Source organism: Chlamydotis macqueenii, chromosome 1, assembly GCF_036417535.1.
Source record: "Chlamydotis macqueenii isolate bChlMac1 chromosome 1, bChlMac1.mat, whole genome shotgun sequence".
NCBI lineage: Eukaryota > Metazoa > Chordata > Aves > Otidiformes > Otididae > Chlamydotis > Chlamydotis macqueenii.
Window position 1 is genome coordinate 142,313,652 of NC_141556.1, and position 19,640 is coordinate 142,333,291.

Below are 19,640 nucleotides of genomic sequence, written 5' to 3' on the forward strand. Positions count from 1 at the left end.
TCGGGGGGGGAAGCATGGGTTAAACTTAATAGAAACCACTCCCATTCTTTGTGCCTGATAGTGTATGATGGGCTGCTGCAAGTGGCTTTTTGCATGAGTCTTAGAAATTGATTTGCAACTTTTCATGTGATTTTTAAAATGGGAAGTTTTCTGTTGCAGCGCCAGGAGAACCCGAAGTCCTAAGGACAGTCAAAAAGAATACTCTTGCCCTTGGTAAAACAGCTTAAAATGAAATGTCAAAAAAAAAAAAAAATACAGAAAGCAACATGGCGTTCATGCAAAAACCCAGGAGCCTAGCAAATGCCTTCAACTTCTGAGTAACCGATGTATTGTATTGTTGCTGCTGTTTGGAAATGCTGATGGTGCCGTTGAAGACACTGTTTGGCTTGATCTGTAGCAGTGGTCAGTCAGTACCTCTGTGGAAGGTGAAGCTGATGGCGTGTGTGAGATGGGGTATGTGTGCTTCTGTGTAGCTGTAAAATACAGACCAAGGTAGGTCGGCCTTCAGTGTTCACTGATCGATGTCTAGTTCTGAGAATTGTCAGAAGACCAAAATGAGATTCAATAATTTCTCATACTGCTATCTGAGATAATGTAATACCTACGTGCCGTCCTTCATATGTATATAATCTTACTTTTGTACTTTGTAATCTGTGAGGATGTGGTAGCGGGACCAGTAAAGGAAAACAAGGTGTTCATTGTTCCAGTTGTGTTTGTAAGAAGTCTCCCTGTATCTTGAGAAGGAAATTGTGTCATTGTAGGAGTCACTGAAGGCTGACTGAGCTGTCTCGAGTTCTTTTGTGTGCCTTCTGAGGTTGCTGTTCAAGATGACATATTTAAATTAACTACTTGGCTTTGGCTGGTTATTACCTTCCTCTCCAACACAATTTACCTTTTCCCTTTCACTGTTGCAGAAGGACTGCTTTCGACACCTGTATGCGAATGTAAGTATGTTACACAGCTGCTTTGTACACAGGCTAATAGCAAACTTTATGTACCTACTGCCAGTGCTTTTATCCTGTTCAGTAACGGTAGCTCTCTTGTGTGGGCAGGTCACTTGGTTTTGACCTTGCTCTTTCAGTGGGGCTTATATTGATTTGGAGGGGCAGGGGAATAGTTTTTGTCTATATAAATACACTGCTGAAGTTTTTCTATATTGGTGGCTGGAAAGGATTTGGTGGCTGACAGGATTTTTTCCTGTAACCTCGCTGAGTGTAACGTGGCTCAAACTCTGGAACAAGGAACCAAATACGACAATTACTTGGGCAGCCTCCCTCCCCTCTAGAACTAGCTTTTAACCAGAGGAAATATGAAAAGAAATCAATGCAAGTGTGGATGTTTGTTTTAAGTAGAACTGCAATTCACCTATGCTGTGCTTTCAGCATGTACTACTTGGTGTTCATTTTTTTTTAAGCATATGGCTTCCCTTCGTCATGCAGCAGCAATTTTCAGTGTGTGATTATGCAGTGTGGGAACAAAAGAGGCAAACAATAAATGAGACTTTTAAAAAAAGCATTTGTTTTCTGCCTTATTGAAACACTTGGTGAAATGCATTTATTTTGAAAAATATTTTTAACAGAAAAATACCTAGAATTTGTAAAAGAAAATACTGGCATCTGATGCCTATATTATTTTTAAAAGACATTGGAAATGAGGCTTGCACACTTTGAAGGGAATAAAAAAATGCATTGGTATGAGAGAATCCTTACATTTAAAAACTAGTTATTAAATCTTCTCCCAGATTTTATTCTAATTCTCACAACCATTACGCTTGATTTTTTTAAGACTTCAATACTGTCAAAGTTAAGTCTGTATTAATGTTGCAGAGGTTCACAGTTGCATTGGAAGTACTGAGCTCGTTAAATGGCCGACCAACAGTGCAGCATTAATATTTACTTTTGGCAAGTGTCATTTTAGCTGCCGTTTTCTGTTTTGCACGAAGTGTATTGAATATACTGTGACAGTTCGGTATCGCTGGTTGTAAGGCTGAAAGGCAATTTTAAACATATTTTGAATAGCTGGTTTCCCCTTCAGAAAACACTCTGTGCATATAAAAATGGTAAGCTTGGAACATTGAACTACTGTTGTGTTTTTGAGCAGTTGTATTGTCCTATAGAAAATATTTATATTCAGGAAAGAAGCATTGTAGCAATGAAGACAGGAAATATTAACAAGTCTCTTCTGTGTTGTGGATGAGAGGCCTTATTTCGCATTGTGAAGAAAATCCCAGCAAGGTTTAAGTAAGCCTTCACAGCAGGAGTGTGCAGAAAAACTTAGCTGCCAGGCATTATGTTTTTGAACAAAGGGAAAAATTTTGCTGGTTGTGTCCACTTTTCCCCCCCCGCCCAATTTTAGGTGGGATAAATAGTTCTATAGATCGTGACACTCATTTCCAGTCTGCTGTGAAGTATTCCTTACTTGTCCAGGGGATCCATAATTTTCTTTCATGTTGAGGAATTTGAGTGTGGGTCTTTCGGCATGTTAAGTCATCTCTTCAACCATAGTTACTTCCTCTGTATAGCATGTTTTTGTTAGGCTCACATATTCCATCTAAAGAGGGGGGGAAAAAGGCGTTAGCCTGTAACATGCAATAAGCTAGACAGTCACCACTGATCAGAGAGAACACTTCTAGAAGTTAGATATGCCAGTACTAAAGGCAGCTCCTCTTGCTGTTTTAATACATGAGAAATGCTTGCAAAGCAGGAGGTAAGCATAGTTTAAGGACAGTTAAGGATTTTTTGACCTTTAACATACATGATCAGTGCTATTTGTCAGCTGGTGGGGAAAAGTACAAAAGTTAATTTAAATACTGGACATCCTTCTGCGTGTTATCTGTATATAGGGATTAACTAGACTGCACAAAACGTTTTGGTTGCTATTACGGACTTTTGTGTTGATTAACCTTGAGTTCTGCAAGAGCATAAGTTGCGGGGTGGTACTGTAGTGCTGATCCAGGGCTTGGGGCTCAAAATATGGAGGGGAGATGGGACCCGGTGAGATGCATCTGTGGGTCCTGAGGGAATTGGCAGACGAAGGTGCCAAGCTGCTGGCCATTGTATTTGAGAAGTCATGGCAGTCTGGTGAGGTCCCAGATGACTGGAAGAGGGGTATCATAACCCCCATTTTTAAACAGGGAAACAAGGAAGACTGGGGAACAACAGGCTGGTCAGCCTCACTTCTAGCTGGTAAGGTCATGGAACAGATTCTCCTGAAAACCATGCTAAGGCACATAGAAAACAAGGTGGTTTGTGACAGCCAATATGACTTCAGTAAGGGCAAATTGTGCTTGACCAATTTTGTGTCTTTCTATAAAGGGGTTACAGCATCAGTGGATAAGGGACAAGCAAGTGATGTCACCTACCTGGACTTGTGCAATGCATTTGACACTGTCCTGCACCACATTTCTCTCTCTAAACTGGAGAGATGTGGGTTTGACAGACGGACCACTCAGTGGATAAGGAATTGGCTGGATGCCCGTACTCAGAGAGCTGATCAACAGCTCAATGTTCAAGTGGAGACTGGTGATAAGTGGCTTTCTTCAGGGGTCTGTATTAAGCCCGGCCCTATTTAATATGTTTGTTGGCGACATGGACAGTGGATAGAGTGCACTCTCAGCAAGTTTGCTAATGACACCAAGCTGTGTGGTGGTTTTGACATACTGGAGGGTAGGGATGGCATCCAGAGGAACCCTGACAGGCTGGAGAGCTGGGCCCATCAGAACCTCATGAAGTTCAGCCAGGCTCAGTGTAAGGTCCTGCACATTGGTTGGGGAAATCTGAGGCACAAATACAGGCTAGGTGGAGAATAGGTTGAGAGCAGACCTAAGGAGAAGGACATGGGAGCAATGGTGGACGAGAAGCTCAACATGAGACGGTAATGTACCTTTTCAGCCCAGAAGGCCAACTGCATCCTGGGCTGTATCAAGAAGAGTGTGGCCAGCAGGTTGAGGGAGGTGATTCTCCCCCTCAACTCTGCTCTGGTGAGACCCCACCTGGAGTACTGTGTCCAGTTCTGGAGCCCCCAGCATAAGAAGGACATGGACCAGTTGGAGAGGGTCCAGAGGAGGGCCACAAAGATGATGAGAGGTCTGGAGCACCTCTTCTATGAGGACAGGCTGAGAGAGTTGGGGCTGTTCAGCCTGCAGAAGAGGAGGCTCCAGGGAGACCTGATAGCGGCCTTCCAGTACCGCAAGGGGGCCTTCAGGAAAGACAGGGAGAAACTCTTCAGTAGGGCCTGTTGTGATAGGATGAGAGGTAATGGTTTTAAAATAGAGGGAGGTAGATTTAGATTAGATATTGGGAAGAAATTTTTTTACAATGAGGGTTGTAGAACACTGGAACAGGTTGCCCAGAAGGTGGTGGATGCCCCATCCTTGGAAACATTCAAGGCCAGGCTGGATGAGGCTCTGAGCAACCTGATCTGGTTGGAGATGTCCCTGCTCCTTGCAGGGGGTGTTGGACTAGATGACCTTTAAAGGTCCCTTCCAACCCTAACTGTTCTACGATTCTATGAGATAAATTTGATTTTTTAAAAAAGTGGGAGGGGGAAGAAAAAAAAGGCTTACTATCATATTGAGGGTATGTTTTAGAACATCAGACTAGGATGTCTTTGTGGGGAATTTAATCTAGGAAATCTAGTAGATCTCTGGAAATCTAGTAAGCACTGCAGAACTTCATAGTCATAGCATGTTATGCTACTCGGCCATTCTCTGAGGAAAACTCTTGCCTGCATGCAGAGTATGTCTTGCAAGTTCTTGGAATGTTTTTACTTCAGGAAAAGGGAAAAACAAAGTATAGATCTAAGTGAGGATGACCAAAAAGTGAAGGAAGATGAGTAAAATAAAATAGAATGCAAGGTGTGTGAGGTACTAAATGAACTCATTGGTGGGATCTTACCCACAGCAAACAGGAAAACTGGCAGTTCCCTAACATGAATGTTAAGGACAGAAGTGTAAATTCAGCAGAAAGGCTGAGGTTGTAAACTGAGGTTTTTCAGTGATCTAAAGAAAATTTATCTTCTGAAACAGGACAACGAATGAGAAAATATGGAAAGTCGTCCTGAAGTAGAGATAAAATGAGGAAATGCAAACTTTATAAAGGTTAGTAAAGGACATTACAGGTTTAAAAATAACTCATAAATGTGTTAGCACTAAATGCCAGGAAGAGATAGTCCTGGTACTCTGTGGAGGAGAGCTCTCCTGAGATAAGCTGTTTGTGCTTTGTTATCCACTTTGAAGAATTACAGCATTCAATCCGTGTTGGATACCTGAGTGTGGGGAGCAGAGGTAAAATCAAACTAGGTTTTAAGGTTAGATTAAAACAGGCAAAGAGTCTAGAAACTGTGTAGACGCGTCAGAGGCTGACTAATTACCTTCACGGTGCCTGCTGGCAGGTATGAGGCAACCTGAGCTGAGGGCTTCGCTTGAACTCTGACCGGTGTGGCTGATAAGTTGCTGCCTGTGTGGAAGTGCCTGTGCCACCATTTACAAAACCACATCCACAAAGGCTTCTGGGTTGTAGTGGAGGGATGTGAGTAATCCTGGTAGTATCTGTCCAGGAATTTGGAAGCCCCTCAAGTTTAGAAAAAGCAAGCAATCTGGAGGATCGGCAGTTTTTGAAGAACTGTTTGCTACTTTACTAGCAATCACTATTTAATAATTTTATGAACTATGGGCTGCTGCTCTGTAGCCTTAGCTCTGGCAGCCTGATATGAAGTGAGGTATCAGGTATTTATGACTTAAGATGTATAAGGAAACTCATCCAAGTTAGATTGCTACGTGCCTTCTATTAAAGCCAAAGATGGTAGGACCAAAGCAAAATAAGTTAGGACAGTGTGCTAGTATATTGTTGCCAAAAGTGGAAAATTTTAGTAGTAATAGCTTTGAGGTTTCTTTGTTAAAAATTGATGGAAAATTTCTGTGTCACTTTCGGAAGCCTCGTTGAAAAGGGTGGTGTTGCCCACTGAAACATAGGCAATAAACAACTAGCCTGATTGACTGACTTACAAGTACATCTTTGCTTTAGGTCGCTGATACAAAGCATTCCCTTACTATGCAGACACTTTGGGTGGACGAATGACAAGAGAAGCATGAATGTTTGAAGCCTGGTTGTCATGGCACGTGAAGGAAGACTGGAAGAGTTAGTTGCTGTTGACTGTGCAAGTGTGTAAGACATGGTAAACAGGAAAGGAATAAAGATAAAATGCAATGGATTTTCAGTGCAGTAAAAAAAAGCTTTCTATGAGTAGAAATTAAATTAAACATTAGAATAGACTGCATAGGGATGTTATAGAACAACGATTGAACCCAATTCACGCAAAACATCAAAATTGTCGTAAATAATTCTATGCTGAAGCAAAGGGGAAGGCTAGTTAAGCTGATGAGACTTTCCAGCCCTGCTTTTCATGATTCAATGTGACAGGTTTTTTCGCATGGGTATAGGTCAGACTCATAAAATATATATTCACGTTGTATTACAATCATTGATATTTGAAAATGCTAATGGCAAATGCTTTCCCACTTAAGTTATTTTCTGAGTATGAACAGCAACCTAGCAAAACTGGTACGCACAGAAATTACTGGTCTCAGTAAAAGTGATGACTGATCTTAAAATATGGCTGCAGATACGTACAGAATAATCACTGGTCTCAGCACTGGCACAGAGTATTTCTAGTTTTAAACCAGCATATTTTGCATGGGAGCAAATTCACTTTTAACGGACCAAATTAAGTTCTCATCTTTATATACCGATTATTCTAGCCTTCAGCCCAGCATGATTTATAGTTAACAAATCTGACTGAATTAAAAAGAAAGCATACCTGGATATCTTTATCAGTTGATGCATTAAATTTGTCTCTTGGTTGTGGAATGGCAGAAAATATGCTTTTGAAACTGCAGTACCTTTGGGTAGAAAATGGGATTGTAAAGAAATTAAAAATACACAATCATTAAGGATATTTTTTACTTTCAAGATTAAATAGCTATTGCTGTACAAATCACTTAAGTAAGAAGGAAAATATTTTGGGTGTAGACTGATGGGTAGCTATCTTACCACTTGGGTAACTAAATTTATTTTGTGATGAGAGTCACAATAAATACTTTATTAAACAATGACTTTCAATAAATCACACGACATAACTTTCTTCCGCCACTACGTGAGAAGTTTTATCAAAATAATGACATAGTCATTTGTCCTCATTCTCTCTTGTCTGGTACTGTATGAAGCCAATAGCTTCAAAGCAATGTGGATGTTAAATCCTTAAAAGTAAGAACAGAAATATTTTTGTGGGATATAGTGGAATCAATAGCTTACTAGCTTAAACATCCTTTTCCCCCTTTTTCACCTGTAGTGATTTTGCGTGTCGAAGTGGCATCCACAACAATACTGGTAATAGTACTTCATGACATTAATAATCTAGTTAAGTTTGTAGGTAGGAAAGTAGGAGCTAGGAGGAACGTGTTTAATAGAAATAATACTATACCAATAGTTTCTACATCAAGAAGGTTGATTTACCTTTTGAAAAGATAGTATTGGAGCACTGTCACTGAGATTGTTCCAAGTGCTATCAGAAATAAAATCACAAAAATAAAGTAATCTTCTCCTCGACCTGAAACATCCAAGAGAGAAATATCTTAGCATGCCAAAAAGGTACCTTTGTGACTGTCAGTAATGAATGCAAATTTCACTCAATTTTTTGAGTAATCTGAAGGACTTCAACTTGACATCTTATAGAACCTTGTAAAAAAGTTCAGGTACACTTGACATGTTTTAAGCCATTTCAAACATTTAAAATGTAGAGGATTAAAAAAAAAAAAAAACAAACCCAAGCAGAAAAAGAGAAGTAAAAAAGAAGTGTCACAGAATGAAAAATAGAGCAAAAGTGGTAAAACTGTAAAAAGAGTGTTGAGGAAAGGCTGAAAAGGAAGATGTAGATGGAGGTGGACGATATTAATGTCAAAAACTTTAAAAACTGAAACGTAGCCTCAGCACTCCATATTGAAGAGAAGACTGGGCCTCAGCCTGTTTCTGTGGCCTTGGCATCTGAGAAACTGCTAAGGCAGTTTCTATTTTTTACAATCCCAACTAATCAAAGGTTAATGTCAGCCTCCATCGCTGTAGTACTTAACCATCTCCTCCACATTAACAATCTCCACTCAGTTCCTTCCATGTGACTGGGTAAGAATTAAAATTTTATTCCTATCTGTGAGTGCGAGGGAAAAAGGGAGGCAAACATGTTAATACTGAAAAAAAAAAATCTATATTCAGATGATATTTCAGTCTTACCAAACTCAACAGGTTCACTCCATTCCCCCCAGTTTGAGCTTACGAGACAGTTTTTTCCACTTGCTCTGATTTTCAGAATGTATTTTTTTTTCTCATTGTAATTTTGGAATTCATATCTGTCAATCGTTACCTAAAATCAAAGAAATCAGACTCCATGTTTCACCCCATAAGCAAATATAATAAAATTTGAGTTTATATTTCCTGCTATAGTTTCTATAAAAAATTAACTTGTATGATTTTGTAGGTATGTAGTAGTTAAATGTTCTCCTCACATTTAAACTCATGATAAATTAGTTCATCCTGCCACTGAATCTTTCTGGTATTTGAAGCTCAAAGTTTAATTTTGAAGTTTATTTTGTCTTTAATTTATTATGCTTTAAGGACACTTTTTCATGTCCTTGTTTATGGATCCTAAAAAAAAACCCAGAAGAACAGGAAGCTGAAACTGGAGAAGCACCCTGTAAATTCACCTTGCAACCTTTGCAGGGGTTAATCATGCAAAGAATATTCCTTGGACGGTGTCTGTCTGTCTTTGCCAAACAGAAAATGTTTTTGAGACACTCCTGTAATGGATATGTGTCATCTGGCCTCTTCATACCTTTATACAAAGTCTGGGATCTGCCAAGTCTAAGGTGCTCCCAGGGCTGAGAGGACCACAGAGTTGCACGAAGACTGACAGTGTGCATTAACTGCCACAGGTTTTGAAGATCTCTACTTTAGCTGTCCTAAACTACAGTGGTATATTTCCACCAACAGATACGAGAGAGAGAATGTTTCCAATTTGCATTAATCAGAATGTCACGTCTGTCTTAATCAAAATCACAATCTATTTGTGCGATAAATGGAAAGTATGAAGTTTTGTGAAATGCGGGGAAAATGCTGCCTAGTGTAAGCTACCCCATCCGAAAGGAGTATATTAAGTTTACACATAAAGATACCACAGGAGCATATTTTCCTGAATTCTCATTGCTATATCGATGAAAAAAACTATAGTTCTAGATGTAACTATATTCTGTATAATGGTATTTATATGCTTAAGTAGGCAAAAGCACAAATTTGTATAGGACAAGAATACTTACTATTATAGGAGGATCCTTTTTCTCTTCTTTGGGCTCATCCTGCAAACCAAAGACAAATCTTAATTTTATTTTTTTGTGTGTGTGTCAAATAATCAAATATTTCTCTCTCTTTTGTTTTCATTTTCTTGCTTGTAAAGATCATAAGTAATTTTAAACTGAAAAATCAATTGTATATTTTGCTCCAGCATCAGAATATAGCATGTTATTCAGAGTTTTGGCTTCCTCCATTTCATTTCAGAAAAGAAGGGAAACATGACTTATTTATCAGTCGTTGTGAGAAGCTGTATTTGCCTCTAAGGGCATATTTACACTCGGCATTCTCATGCAGCAGTATATCCAGGTTACATGAAATCATCCTCTGAACAGCAGATCTGGAAACTGTGAGTTCACAATAGCTTGATAACATGGGGCAGAACATTGATGTGAACAGCAAATTTACCCTCCTTCCAGTCCAAGTCTCTGTTAGATATCTGAATGATCCATACTCAGGGGCTCTCCCCAAAGTACTATACAGAGCTACTTACACATCTTATACAATCAAAACTTAAATTAACTATAATCAAACATGGACCTGGATCAAAGAACCTGAAAATTTTGCAAAAAGAATAGGTTCAAAAATGAGTGAACAAATTCAACAGCAGTGATTTTAGTAAGGATACCAGAAAACAGTGAAAAGCTGATGTCCTGGAAAGATCTATCACATGTAATGTCAGAAGGATAGCTGACATTACGGAAAAGTCAGAAAGATGTTATTGGAAGCGATATCTCATTTCAGACAACACACTCACCGCATATGTTGCATTATAAAAAACACTAGCATTTCCCCATTACTCATTGTCAGATGAGCTCTTTCAGCTTAGGACATGATGGAAGTCATCAGCCTGTGCTGTGAACCGGGAGGGTGCAAATGAGTTCCTTGAACTTTAGGTGTCCAGTGCCACTTTAGCTGCTCTGGGGTCTCCTGCCTTACCTCTGACAGCCCCTCCCAAAAGGTGTGAGTTATGTCTGCCATCTCCATGTAGGTGCCTCCAGTACCTATAGGATCTTAGGGGGCATGAGGCACCTGCTGCTCTCAATGTGCATTGACTGTTACGGGATATCGCTGCTCCTTTGCAGACACCTACACGAAGGTGTCTCAGTCGGTGAGATGGATTTCACACCCACATGTAGGAAGCTATGGAATTCAACCCATTCTGCCTGCAGCATGGGAAATAAAAGGTAATGTATATTTCTTTAAAAGAAACATTTTAATAAAATGGCTTTAGTCATATGTTGCAACCTGTATCTCTATATAAAAAATTCAAAGTTTTTCACCCAAGATCTTACTGTCAAATTATACCAGGCAGCTGGAAAGCTACGTGTACTGCAATTGCTCCTTGAAATAGCTGCCAAGGTAGATACCATTAAGATACAAAATACAGACAATCCAAACAGCATGCAAACTGCAGGCCTTGTTTTGAATGATTTGATGAGCTGTAAAGGGGGCTTACAGACAAGACGAGGAGAAACTCTTTAGCAGGGTGTGTTTTGATAGGACAAGGGGTAATGGTTTTAAAATAGAAGGAAGCAGATTCAGACTGGACATGAAGAAAAAAAAATACACTGAGGGTGGTGGAACACTGGAACAGGTTGCCCAGAGAGGTGGTGGATGTCCCATCCCTGGAGGCATTCAAGGCCAGGTTGGACAGGGCTCTAAGCGACCTGATCCAGTCAAAGATGTCCCTGATTCTTGCAGGGGGGTTGGACTAGATGACCTTTAAAGATCCCTTCCAACCCTAACTGTTCTATGATCTATGATTGCTTTATTGCAGTTGTATATTTTTGTTTAACCCTTATCTGATCTTTCCTGTAATGGTCTTGTGTTACAAATGCCTGAGGAATTGATACTACAGTAAGCTTCTGAGCTGTGACTGGGGAATGGGGTAGGTAGGGAACCCTAATTTGTCATAGTGCAGATGTTATCCAAGTGTGGAAATCATGTAATGGTGAAACAGGTATCGCAGGCATGGGGAGAAAGAGTGCTATTTCTTGCCTCCTTGTCAAACTCACGGGCTCAAAGAATTTTCCTGCCCTTTGTCCTTAGGGGTGTTAAAACCAGATCCTTCAGGCACTGAGGTTTGTGGAGGAGGATTTGGTACCTCAGCCTCTCTGCTTCATCGTACTTGGTGGAAGCCAGACAAACCTCAGCTATGGTAAAGTGATACACTCTGTATTATCCTGCAGTTTTCCTGTGGCCATTATGGTAAACTGGTAGTGAGCTGCCTATAGCATAGGAGAAATGCTTCAGTCTGGAGAAGAGGAGGCTCAGGGGAGACCTTATAGCTCTCTATAACTTCCTGAAGGGAGGTTGTAGTGAGCTAGGGGTCGGCCTTTTCTCTCGTGTAGACAGTGATAGAACTAGAGGCAATGGTTTCAAGCTGCGCCAGGGGAGATTCAGGCTGGACATTAGGAAATATTACTTCTCGGAAAGGGTAGTCAGGCACTGGAATGCACTGCCCAGGGAGGTGGTGGAGTCACCGACCATGGGGGTGTTCAAGAAACGTTTGGATGTTGTGTTGAGGGATATGATTTAGCTGAGAAGTATTGGTGATGGTTGGACTGGATGATCTTTTAGGTCTTTTCCAATCTTGATCTTGATAATTCTGATAATTCTGAAATCCCGGCTTGGTTTTGGTACATACGTGTTCATATCTGAGTTAGCCATCTTAGATTCCTCTTATAGGTGATGGAAAGAAATAAGCACTTTAAGGATGAGATTTGTCTGTCATCTACCTTGGAAGGAGATGGGTAACACCGCGTCTGACTGCAGAGAGAGTAGAGGGTATCTCACTGAAAAGCAAACATGTCCTCTCAACCAGAGTTGAGGGGAAGAAGGACAGTGTCTGAGGGAAGGCTGCCAAAGGGCAACAGACAGCGGGAGAGGTGGTGGAGGAGAGACGTGGAAGCTTGGGGGACAAAACTGTCCCATGTGTTGAAACTGAGAGGCAGCCATGAGCTTTCCAGCATCTGCAAAATGCCATCAGGGTGGCTGAAGCTGAGGAGGCCAGGGAAGCAGGGTGAGGATGAGAGGCTCTGGCCTGGGCTGGAGGCTGCCACCAAGGCAGCGCCCTCATTGCAGATCGCAGGCTGCCATCATGCAGCCGTCTCCTGTGAGATGTCCTCATGCAGAAAAGCATCCCAGGTGCTCTCCCAGTCTTTGGGCAGGGACTCCTCATAACATTTCCCTGCTCCCCTCTGCTTTCCTGCTTTGCACCTCTGATTAATTTGAAGCAAGGCCATGAGCGGTGAGATGCAAGACCAGTGGAGCTGGAGCAGGAGGATGCCACGGCTTATGAGAGAGAAATTAATAAATAAAGGAAACAGAAGTTTGCACATTATAGATATGCATGTACGTAAGTACGGTGCCAAATACAAACCAAGAAATTGTTTTTACCTTATTTTGTATGCTGATTTCATACTGAAAACACTCTACGCTTTCCACATGACTTGTATTGGGTGGCTGCCATGTGATTATGCAACCCACTGGATTTCTAGTACAATTGGCAGTGACGTTTAGTGGAGGAGTGAGTATTTCTGGAAAGAAATGAAGTTATTAGTGTAGATATGGTCAGTAATCAGCTACAACTCGTGTTCATAGCAAAATACATGTGAGGTTGAGGCAACCGATGTACAACTGTGCGCTACTGATGTTAACAAACGTTATCTGGTAAACAGGAGTAAAATACAGTAGCAAAAGTTGGGAATACATTACTTGTTGGACATCAGAAGTAACTGAAGTGCATGTAATAAAAAGTATGAAAGATTTTGTGTAATTCAAAAGTACAATCAGCAGAGTGCCATTTTCTTCCACATCTAAATTTCACATTGACAATGCAAGTCGCGGCAGGAAAAAAAGATGGAAGTTTTTGTGCATCTTCTATTCAGGTAGAAGATGAAGTCATCTGAATTTGAGGGCCTACAATATACTTGGCTAGGTGTGATCTAAGTGTCTAATCACTGTAGTCAGTGGAGACCTCACCAGTAGTGCCCATGATGTCTGTGAAGTCATTTGGCATACCGTGGAGCAAGTGTGCTCAACTGAATAGCTCTGAGCTTCAGCTGCAGGCAGGAGTCAGTCGCAAGCTGTGCATTTCAGAGCATATAGGACACCCAGGAGGACCCTGTTCTCTCACAGGTCCTGGGCCACGTCTGCAAGCCTTGTCGATGCCTCAAGTGTCTGAGGCTGTCTCAAGTGGCTCTAGTGGCATGTTTTTAGGCAACTGAATCCTGTCCCAGATCTCTATCAGAGCTTAAACATCTAGGTCACACCTAAGTACCCATATGTTTAACTAATGCAGTCTTAATTTGCAAGTTGAACCCTCCCTCTGGTTTCAGGACAGAGCTCAGGAGAGCCTTTTGTGGCTCTCAGAGAGTTGTGGAATTAAGGGATAGCAAAATGACCCCATCAGAAAGGTGGCCCTGAAAGTCTAAGCATTGTGTTTCATCACTTGGATCCCATGGATATGTTCACACCACTTCTCTGAGCCACTATTCCAGGCTGCCTCTGCCTTTGCTTGTTTTAGGTATTTTTTTGGAACTATATTCTGTCAGCTATCAGGAGCGAAGTTCGTCCTGCAGTGCAGCATCCTGTGATGGCTACAGGCTCTGTTTTATTCTTCTTTTGTCTTCAGAGAAAAATTCTCCACTTCCTTATTTTATAAAACACTAATAAAACAGCAGTCTTCACTTACCAATCTTGTACAGTTTAATGTACTCATCGTAGAACTGGATCAAGGAATCATTGCTAGACCCGTTCACAAGGAAGTAACCTGTTTCACCCTCTATCTTCACATTTTGGAATCTACATCCCATATTTCTGCCGTTTTCATCTTTAATGTAAAGCTCACATTCCATTGCATCATCATATCTGTATATAGCAAGGTATTTCAGTTAAACATGGGCAGTGCGATGTGTCAAATGAGAATTCAGACTTCCCTAGACTCAAGTAGACCTACTTACCTTGATTTCTGCCAGTAGAGAAAATATTGGGTATCTCCTGGAGCATCCCTGCCTGCCTGCCAAGTGCAGTTCATGAGGGAAACGTTATAAATCACACAGGAGAAGTTTTCAATGGCCGACCCATTCATGCCTGCCAACACAAGAATATCTGTGATGAGGGAAAATCGTGTGACTTGTCCAAGCTGGAGGATCTTGGCACATGCTTAGATATGTCAGGCACCTGCAGCTCCAGCTGGTTATTGCTTGGGTTAGACATGACAGCGGAAAGAAAGCGGGACTCTCACCCTATTTTGACTGCATCTGCACTGTGAAACCTGGGAGTGAGTAGAGCATTCACACAGGTAAAGGAAGGCACATCATTGCTTTCTAAGACCATCCTTGGTGGTCTTAGAGGAGAGAAGTATTTCTCCTTTTAAAATTAATGCTCAGATATCCACTCCTGAGGTGCTTACACACAGCGTTTAAAAAGCTGCAACTTTTAAAAGTAAGGTGAGGCCCTCTGATCTTTCCACCCTGAGGGTGACAGAGAGTTGATCTCTTCCTTTTCTAGCGCACATTGAAGTGTGAACCTCAGTTTCCTCATGGCTGGGCTCCGCAGGCATGCTCAGCCTCCTTCTCCCTTCTCTGTCAGCTGTTTTTCTGCTTCTTTCTGCGGCGTGCGCCAACTTCAGTGAAAGAGTGGAGACTTCCTCTGCTGCTGCCTCCCGTCTCCTCCAGCACCCAGTATTGAGGGCATCCTTGTGGAAGCCGGGTAGGGGGGGAATGCCCTGGGGAGCCTGCATGCTTGGAGGGTAGGACCAACTGCGGATTAATGCCAAAAGCAAGAGATTTTAGGAGCCAGTGTATGTCCTGGCTTGTACTTTGAGTGTCACTGTGAGAGTGTTTCCTCTGTCAGGTCCCCAGGAAGAGACGAGTAGGGAGCACGTTCTCTGCTCAGATACAACCAAGCTGCTACTCTCGTCACCTCTGTCGAGTTTGAAATACCCCAGTTACGCACAGCTGCAGGAGCGCTAGTGACTGGGCAATTTCAGTGGAGAACTCTTGAGTTCATAAGGAGGGGGGAAAACGTGCCTTCAGGTTTGGAATTATGAACTTAGGATCTGCCTTGACTAGCTCCCACACGGGGCAGGCTCAGAATATCTTTGTAAAATATCTTTGGAAAGTTTCAGTTGTGGGTGAGGTAACACCGCTGAGGTAACCCATATGTGTGTGTGCGCGCACGCGTGAGCATGCCAGAGCCAGGTCAGGAGGTTGCTACATTCGGTTTGTCCCTAGCTGCTTATCACCGGTGTTTCCTTTCCTCTCCTCCTCCCATTTCACAAGCTTTAGCCAGTGCCTTTAGCCAGTTCTGTGGCCTGGCTCCTGACGGACTCACCAACAGCCTAGCAGAAAAGCATTTAATAAAGAAATAATAGAATCATAGAATGGTTAGGGTTGGAAGGGACCTTCAAAGGTCATCTAGTCCAACTCCCCTGCAAGGAGCAGGGACATCCCCGACTAGATCAGGTTGCTCAGAGCCCTGTCCAGCCTGGCCTTGAAGGTTTCCAGGGATGGGGCATCCACCACCTCTCTGGGCAACCTGGGCCAGTGTTCTACCACCCTCATTGTAAAGATTTTTTTTCCTAATATCTAATCTGAATCTACCTCCCTCTATTTTGAAACCATTCCCCCTAGTCCTGTCACAACAGGCCCTACTGAAATGGGTGCTAATATCTTAATGTGTAACAGCCAGAATAGTTATTTGAATCCACCCTTAAACCACTGTAATTTAGTTGCATTTTAGAGCCCTGGTATGAAAGAGAATAATGCAATTACTAGTACATTTGCATGAACATATCTCTTGCAGAATTGTGGAGATGCTCATTACAGAGCAAATAATTTTAGCAGATCTACAAAAATCTACTTTTAATAGAAAACAAAGCAGTTACCTACTGTGTAAGGAATTGTTTTCTAAGGCAATGTTTATGTATAGAAGATTGCAAATGGAGAAAACCTCACCCAGACCACAGACATTACCTCCAGGCATAAAGGTGCATTCTTTGGAGATGTTTTTGTTTGGCACTTCAATGATAAAGAATACCCCTTTGTGCAGAGGCAGGTGTTGTTCCACTGGAAACCTACATGGTGGACTAGTCACCTGAAAAAGAACATGTGAATGTTTTATTTCTCTGTTTTTCCTTTACTAGTGTTAGATGATGCTGGCTATGGAAGCACAACTCAGAAACTCAATTGGTAGGGCCAAAATCTTGTATGTATATATATGTGTTTTACGTTCAAGAGCTAACTCTCTGCTTTACCACTTGAGGGTGATGTAGAATGGAGCTGAGTGATCAAGAGCATAGCTACACAAAAAACTTTGCAGCTCCAGAGTTGGTTGCTACAGTAGTGTGCAATTATTAGAGAAGGCTAATAGTACCCCAGTGATATAACAGAAGACAGTTAATAAATAGGGGAACTACAACGGAATTTAATCAAAAGACTAAGCAAAATAGAAGTCCTCATCTGGCCTCCCCGGGGGTCAGAAAGGTGTCTATAGCATTATACTTAAAGTCCTCAATAAAGATGTGGTGTTTTTTTGTAACATCTATTTCTAATTAAGGCATCTGCTTTGCTAGGCTAAATAAACCATCTCTGTCTCTCTTTTCTGTTTGGATAATGTGGGCTTATAACATAACCTGTGCTACAGGCATGATACAGTTTACTGGGAAACAAGTAAAGAACTTGAGATAACAAAAATCCATGGCAGTGTTTGGGGAATTCACCTTTTATTTGAAGGGTCTCTTTCTCTGTCTCTCTAAATTCTCCAGGAGTCTCACTTAGTCTCACAGCCCCTTTTTTTTTTCAGCAGCTACATCCCTATTCATGATTCAACATAGCTACAGTTCAAACTATCGTCTCCTTTCCACTTTGGTGCTAGAACTTCAGTCCTGTGGTATGCGCTGGGTGCTCTTCCTGCAGCAAAGGCACCCTGGAATTGGTGACAGCTTTCCACAGTCCCTGACAGATCAAGCTGTAGACTGCAAACAGTCACTGATCAGATTTTACCTGCAACTGATTTATTTTTCAAAGTAATTAAAATGGATAAAAGGTAAAGAGAAAGGTGCAATTATTTATCTCAACGAAAAGCAAGTTTACCTCTTTCTTTACACTTTCCATGTCCCTGTCCATAATGGTACATTTGTACTTAGAGAAATTCTTGCTGCTCTCCCAGGACAGTTCCATTTTTCTCCAGTTCATGCTGACATTTGTAATAGATGATTCTTGTGCCTCTGCTGAAAGTGTTGTAGAATAAGTTCAGTAAGGATATGCTATTGTTTTTGTTGAATGCAGAGCATAGTATCTGTCAGGCTTAAGATGACAATTGCCAGATTAATTGCAAATATCTCTGACAAATGAAGAATTAAACCCTGTTTCTCAGATTATATCTGCAAAAATATACTTACATCCCGTACACTGGATGGCAGCGTGCAAGGGATGAAATAGCATCATGTACCACCAAATCATGCAAATGAGTTCAAGAGTATCAAACATCTTTTCTTCTCTGGAAAGAGACAGTGACACCTTCAGGGAAATACAGAAAACAAAAAAAAAAAAAGAAAAATTATGCCAAAGTGTACTTTGATTTCTACAAAGCTTCATTATTTTAATAGGAGGAGTCAAAGGTGCTAATTCACCCCTAGAAAATATTCTTTAGAAAAGCCAAGCAGAGGGTGTGCTTCAGAACATCCGGCAGGCACCTCTTATTTGAAAGAACTGAGTAGGCTGACTATTGTCTATTACAACACAGTGGCTTGAGGCAGAGAAGCCGCAGACTCGTTATAACACATACACTCACTGCATTTGGTCCAGAGACTATGACTTAGGATTGCTATTGTCACACATATCTATTCTAACCATACCATCAGAAAGTCAGATTTTCTTGCTTTCTGATCATTACTGCAGATTTTCCTACTCAGTGCTCCACCTTCTGCTGCAAAGTAAGCATTTAGATTGCCTTTCAGCGATTTGTTGAAGGTGCCTTTTGGGAAGTGGATGGCTTGGTTTTGATTGTGTCAGGATGTGGATGACTCATTTCTCCATGGATGCTCTTAGTTGCTCTTGAGACAGAAGAAGGTAATCAGTGGCAATCAGTGGCAATCCTTGAGATGCAGAAGGATTGAAATAGCTTCCCTTGATTGTGGTGAAGGAACTTTTTGTCTGACACTGTAAGGGTCAGACAGTGAATACTCCAACCAGGAACAGAGGGTCCCTGCCTTTGGCCAGAAGGAGGAAAGGGAGGAGTGGGTTTACTCAGCTGTGTAGATTCAATGGCCTGGCATATCGGATCCACAGAAGTAAGAGGTTTTGGTGTCATCAGGGTATAACTGCCACAGAACACATCTGGATTTCTGGAGTGAAATGGATATCCCAACAGTTGTTTGTACTGGAGGCTGTGGTGAGCTTAGCAGGGTCAAGTAGCAAAAGCACCCTACTGTTACTGGCCCAGAGGCTCTGAGTATCCTTGGCATATACTACCTCAGGAGAGGGCATTTCAAGGACCCAAAAGGGTACAGATGCACTTTTGGTGAGCAAGATCTTCTACAGAGAAGAAATCTTCTTTAATCTTCTACAGAGAAGATTAAACAACTGTCTACCTTGCATAGCTTCTTGGAAGATCCCTCCATTGTGGGCTTGCTGTGAGTTGAAAAACAACAACATGTGCCAATTGCTGTCATGATGGTGCACTGGTGGTAGTATCACACCAATCGAGGCTCCCTGGTTCACATCCATAAGCAGATTCATCAGTTGAAAAGCCAAGGAGTGATCAGAGAGACTCACTCACCCTTTAATAGTCTCATGTGACCAGTGCAAAAGTGATGGAGGGTAGAGGTTAACGGTAACCTATTATGGCCTGAAAAAAGTCAAGCCACCACTGACTCCTGCCATACCAGGTGTGCTGGAAGTCCAATATGAACTGGAGTCATAGGCAGCTGAGTGGTATGCTACAATTGATATTGCCAATGCATTTTTCTCAGTTCCCTTGGCAGCAGAGTGCAGGCCACAGTTTGCTTTCACGTGGAGGGGGGGTCCAATACACCTGGAATCAACTACCTCTGGAATCAAAGCACAGTCTTAGCATTTACCATGAACTAATCCAAACTGCACTGGAACAGGGTGATGTCCCTGAATACCTGTAATACATTGACAACATCACTGTGTGGGGCAAAAAAAAAAAGCAGAAGTGTTTGAGAAGGGAAAAAGAATAATTCAGATCCTTCTGAAAGCTGATTTTGCTATAAAA

The 19,640-nt window shown here is 41.6% G+C and overlaps 1 protein-coding gene across 1 annotated transcript; it reads right to left on the reverse strand.

The window, feature by feature from the left end:
• Positions 1–428: 428 nt before the first annotated feature.
• Positions 429–18,160, reverse strand: LOC104478448 (granulocyte-macrophage colony-stimulating factor receptor subunit alpha). Its single transcript, XM_010118789.2, has 11 exons — positions 17,803–18,160; positions 17,495–17,631; positions 16,376–16,496; positions 14,360–14,489; positions 14,092–14,267; positions 12,795–12,934; positions 9,362–9,400; positions 8,283–8,412; positions 7,512–7,605; positions 6,817–6,898; positions 429–2,550 (listed from the first exon to the last, which is right to left on the reverse strand). The coding sequence occupies exons 1-11, from the start codon at positions 17,996–17,998 to the stop codon at positions 2,482–2,484; spliced, it is 1,314 nt and encodes a 437-aa protein (XP_010117091.2). The 5' UTR covers positions 17,999–18,160; the 3' UTR covers positions 429–2,481.
• Between the last annotated feature and the right edge of the window lie 1,480 nt (positions 18,161–19,640).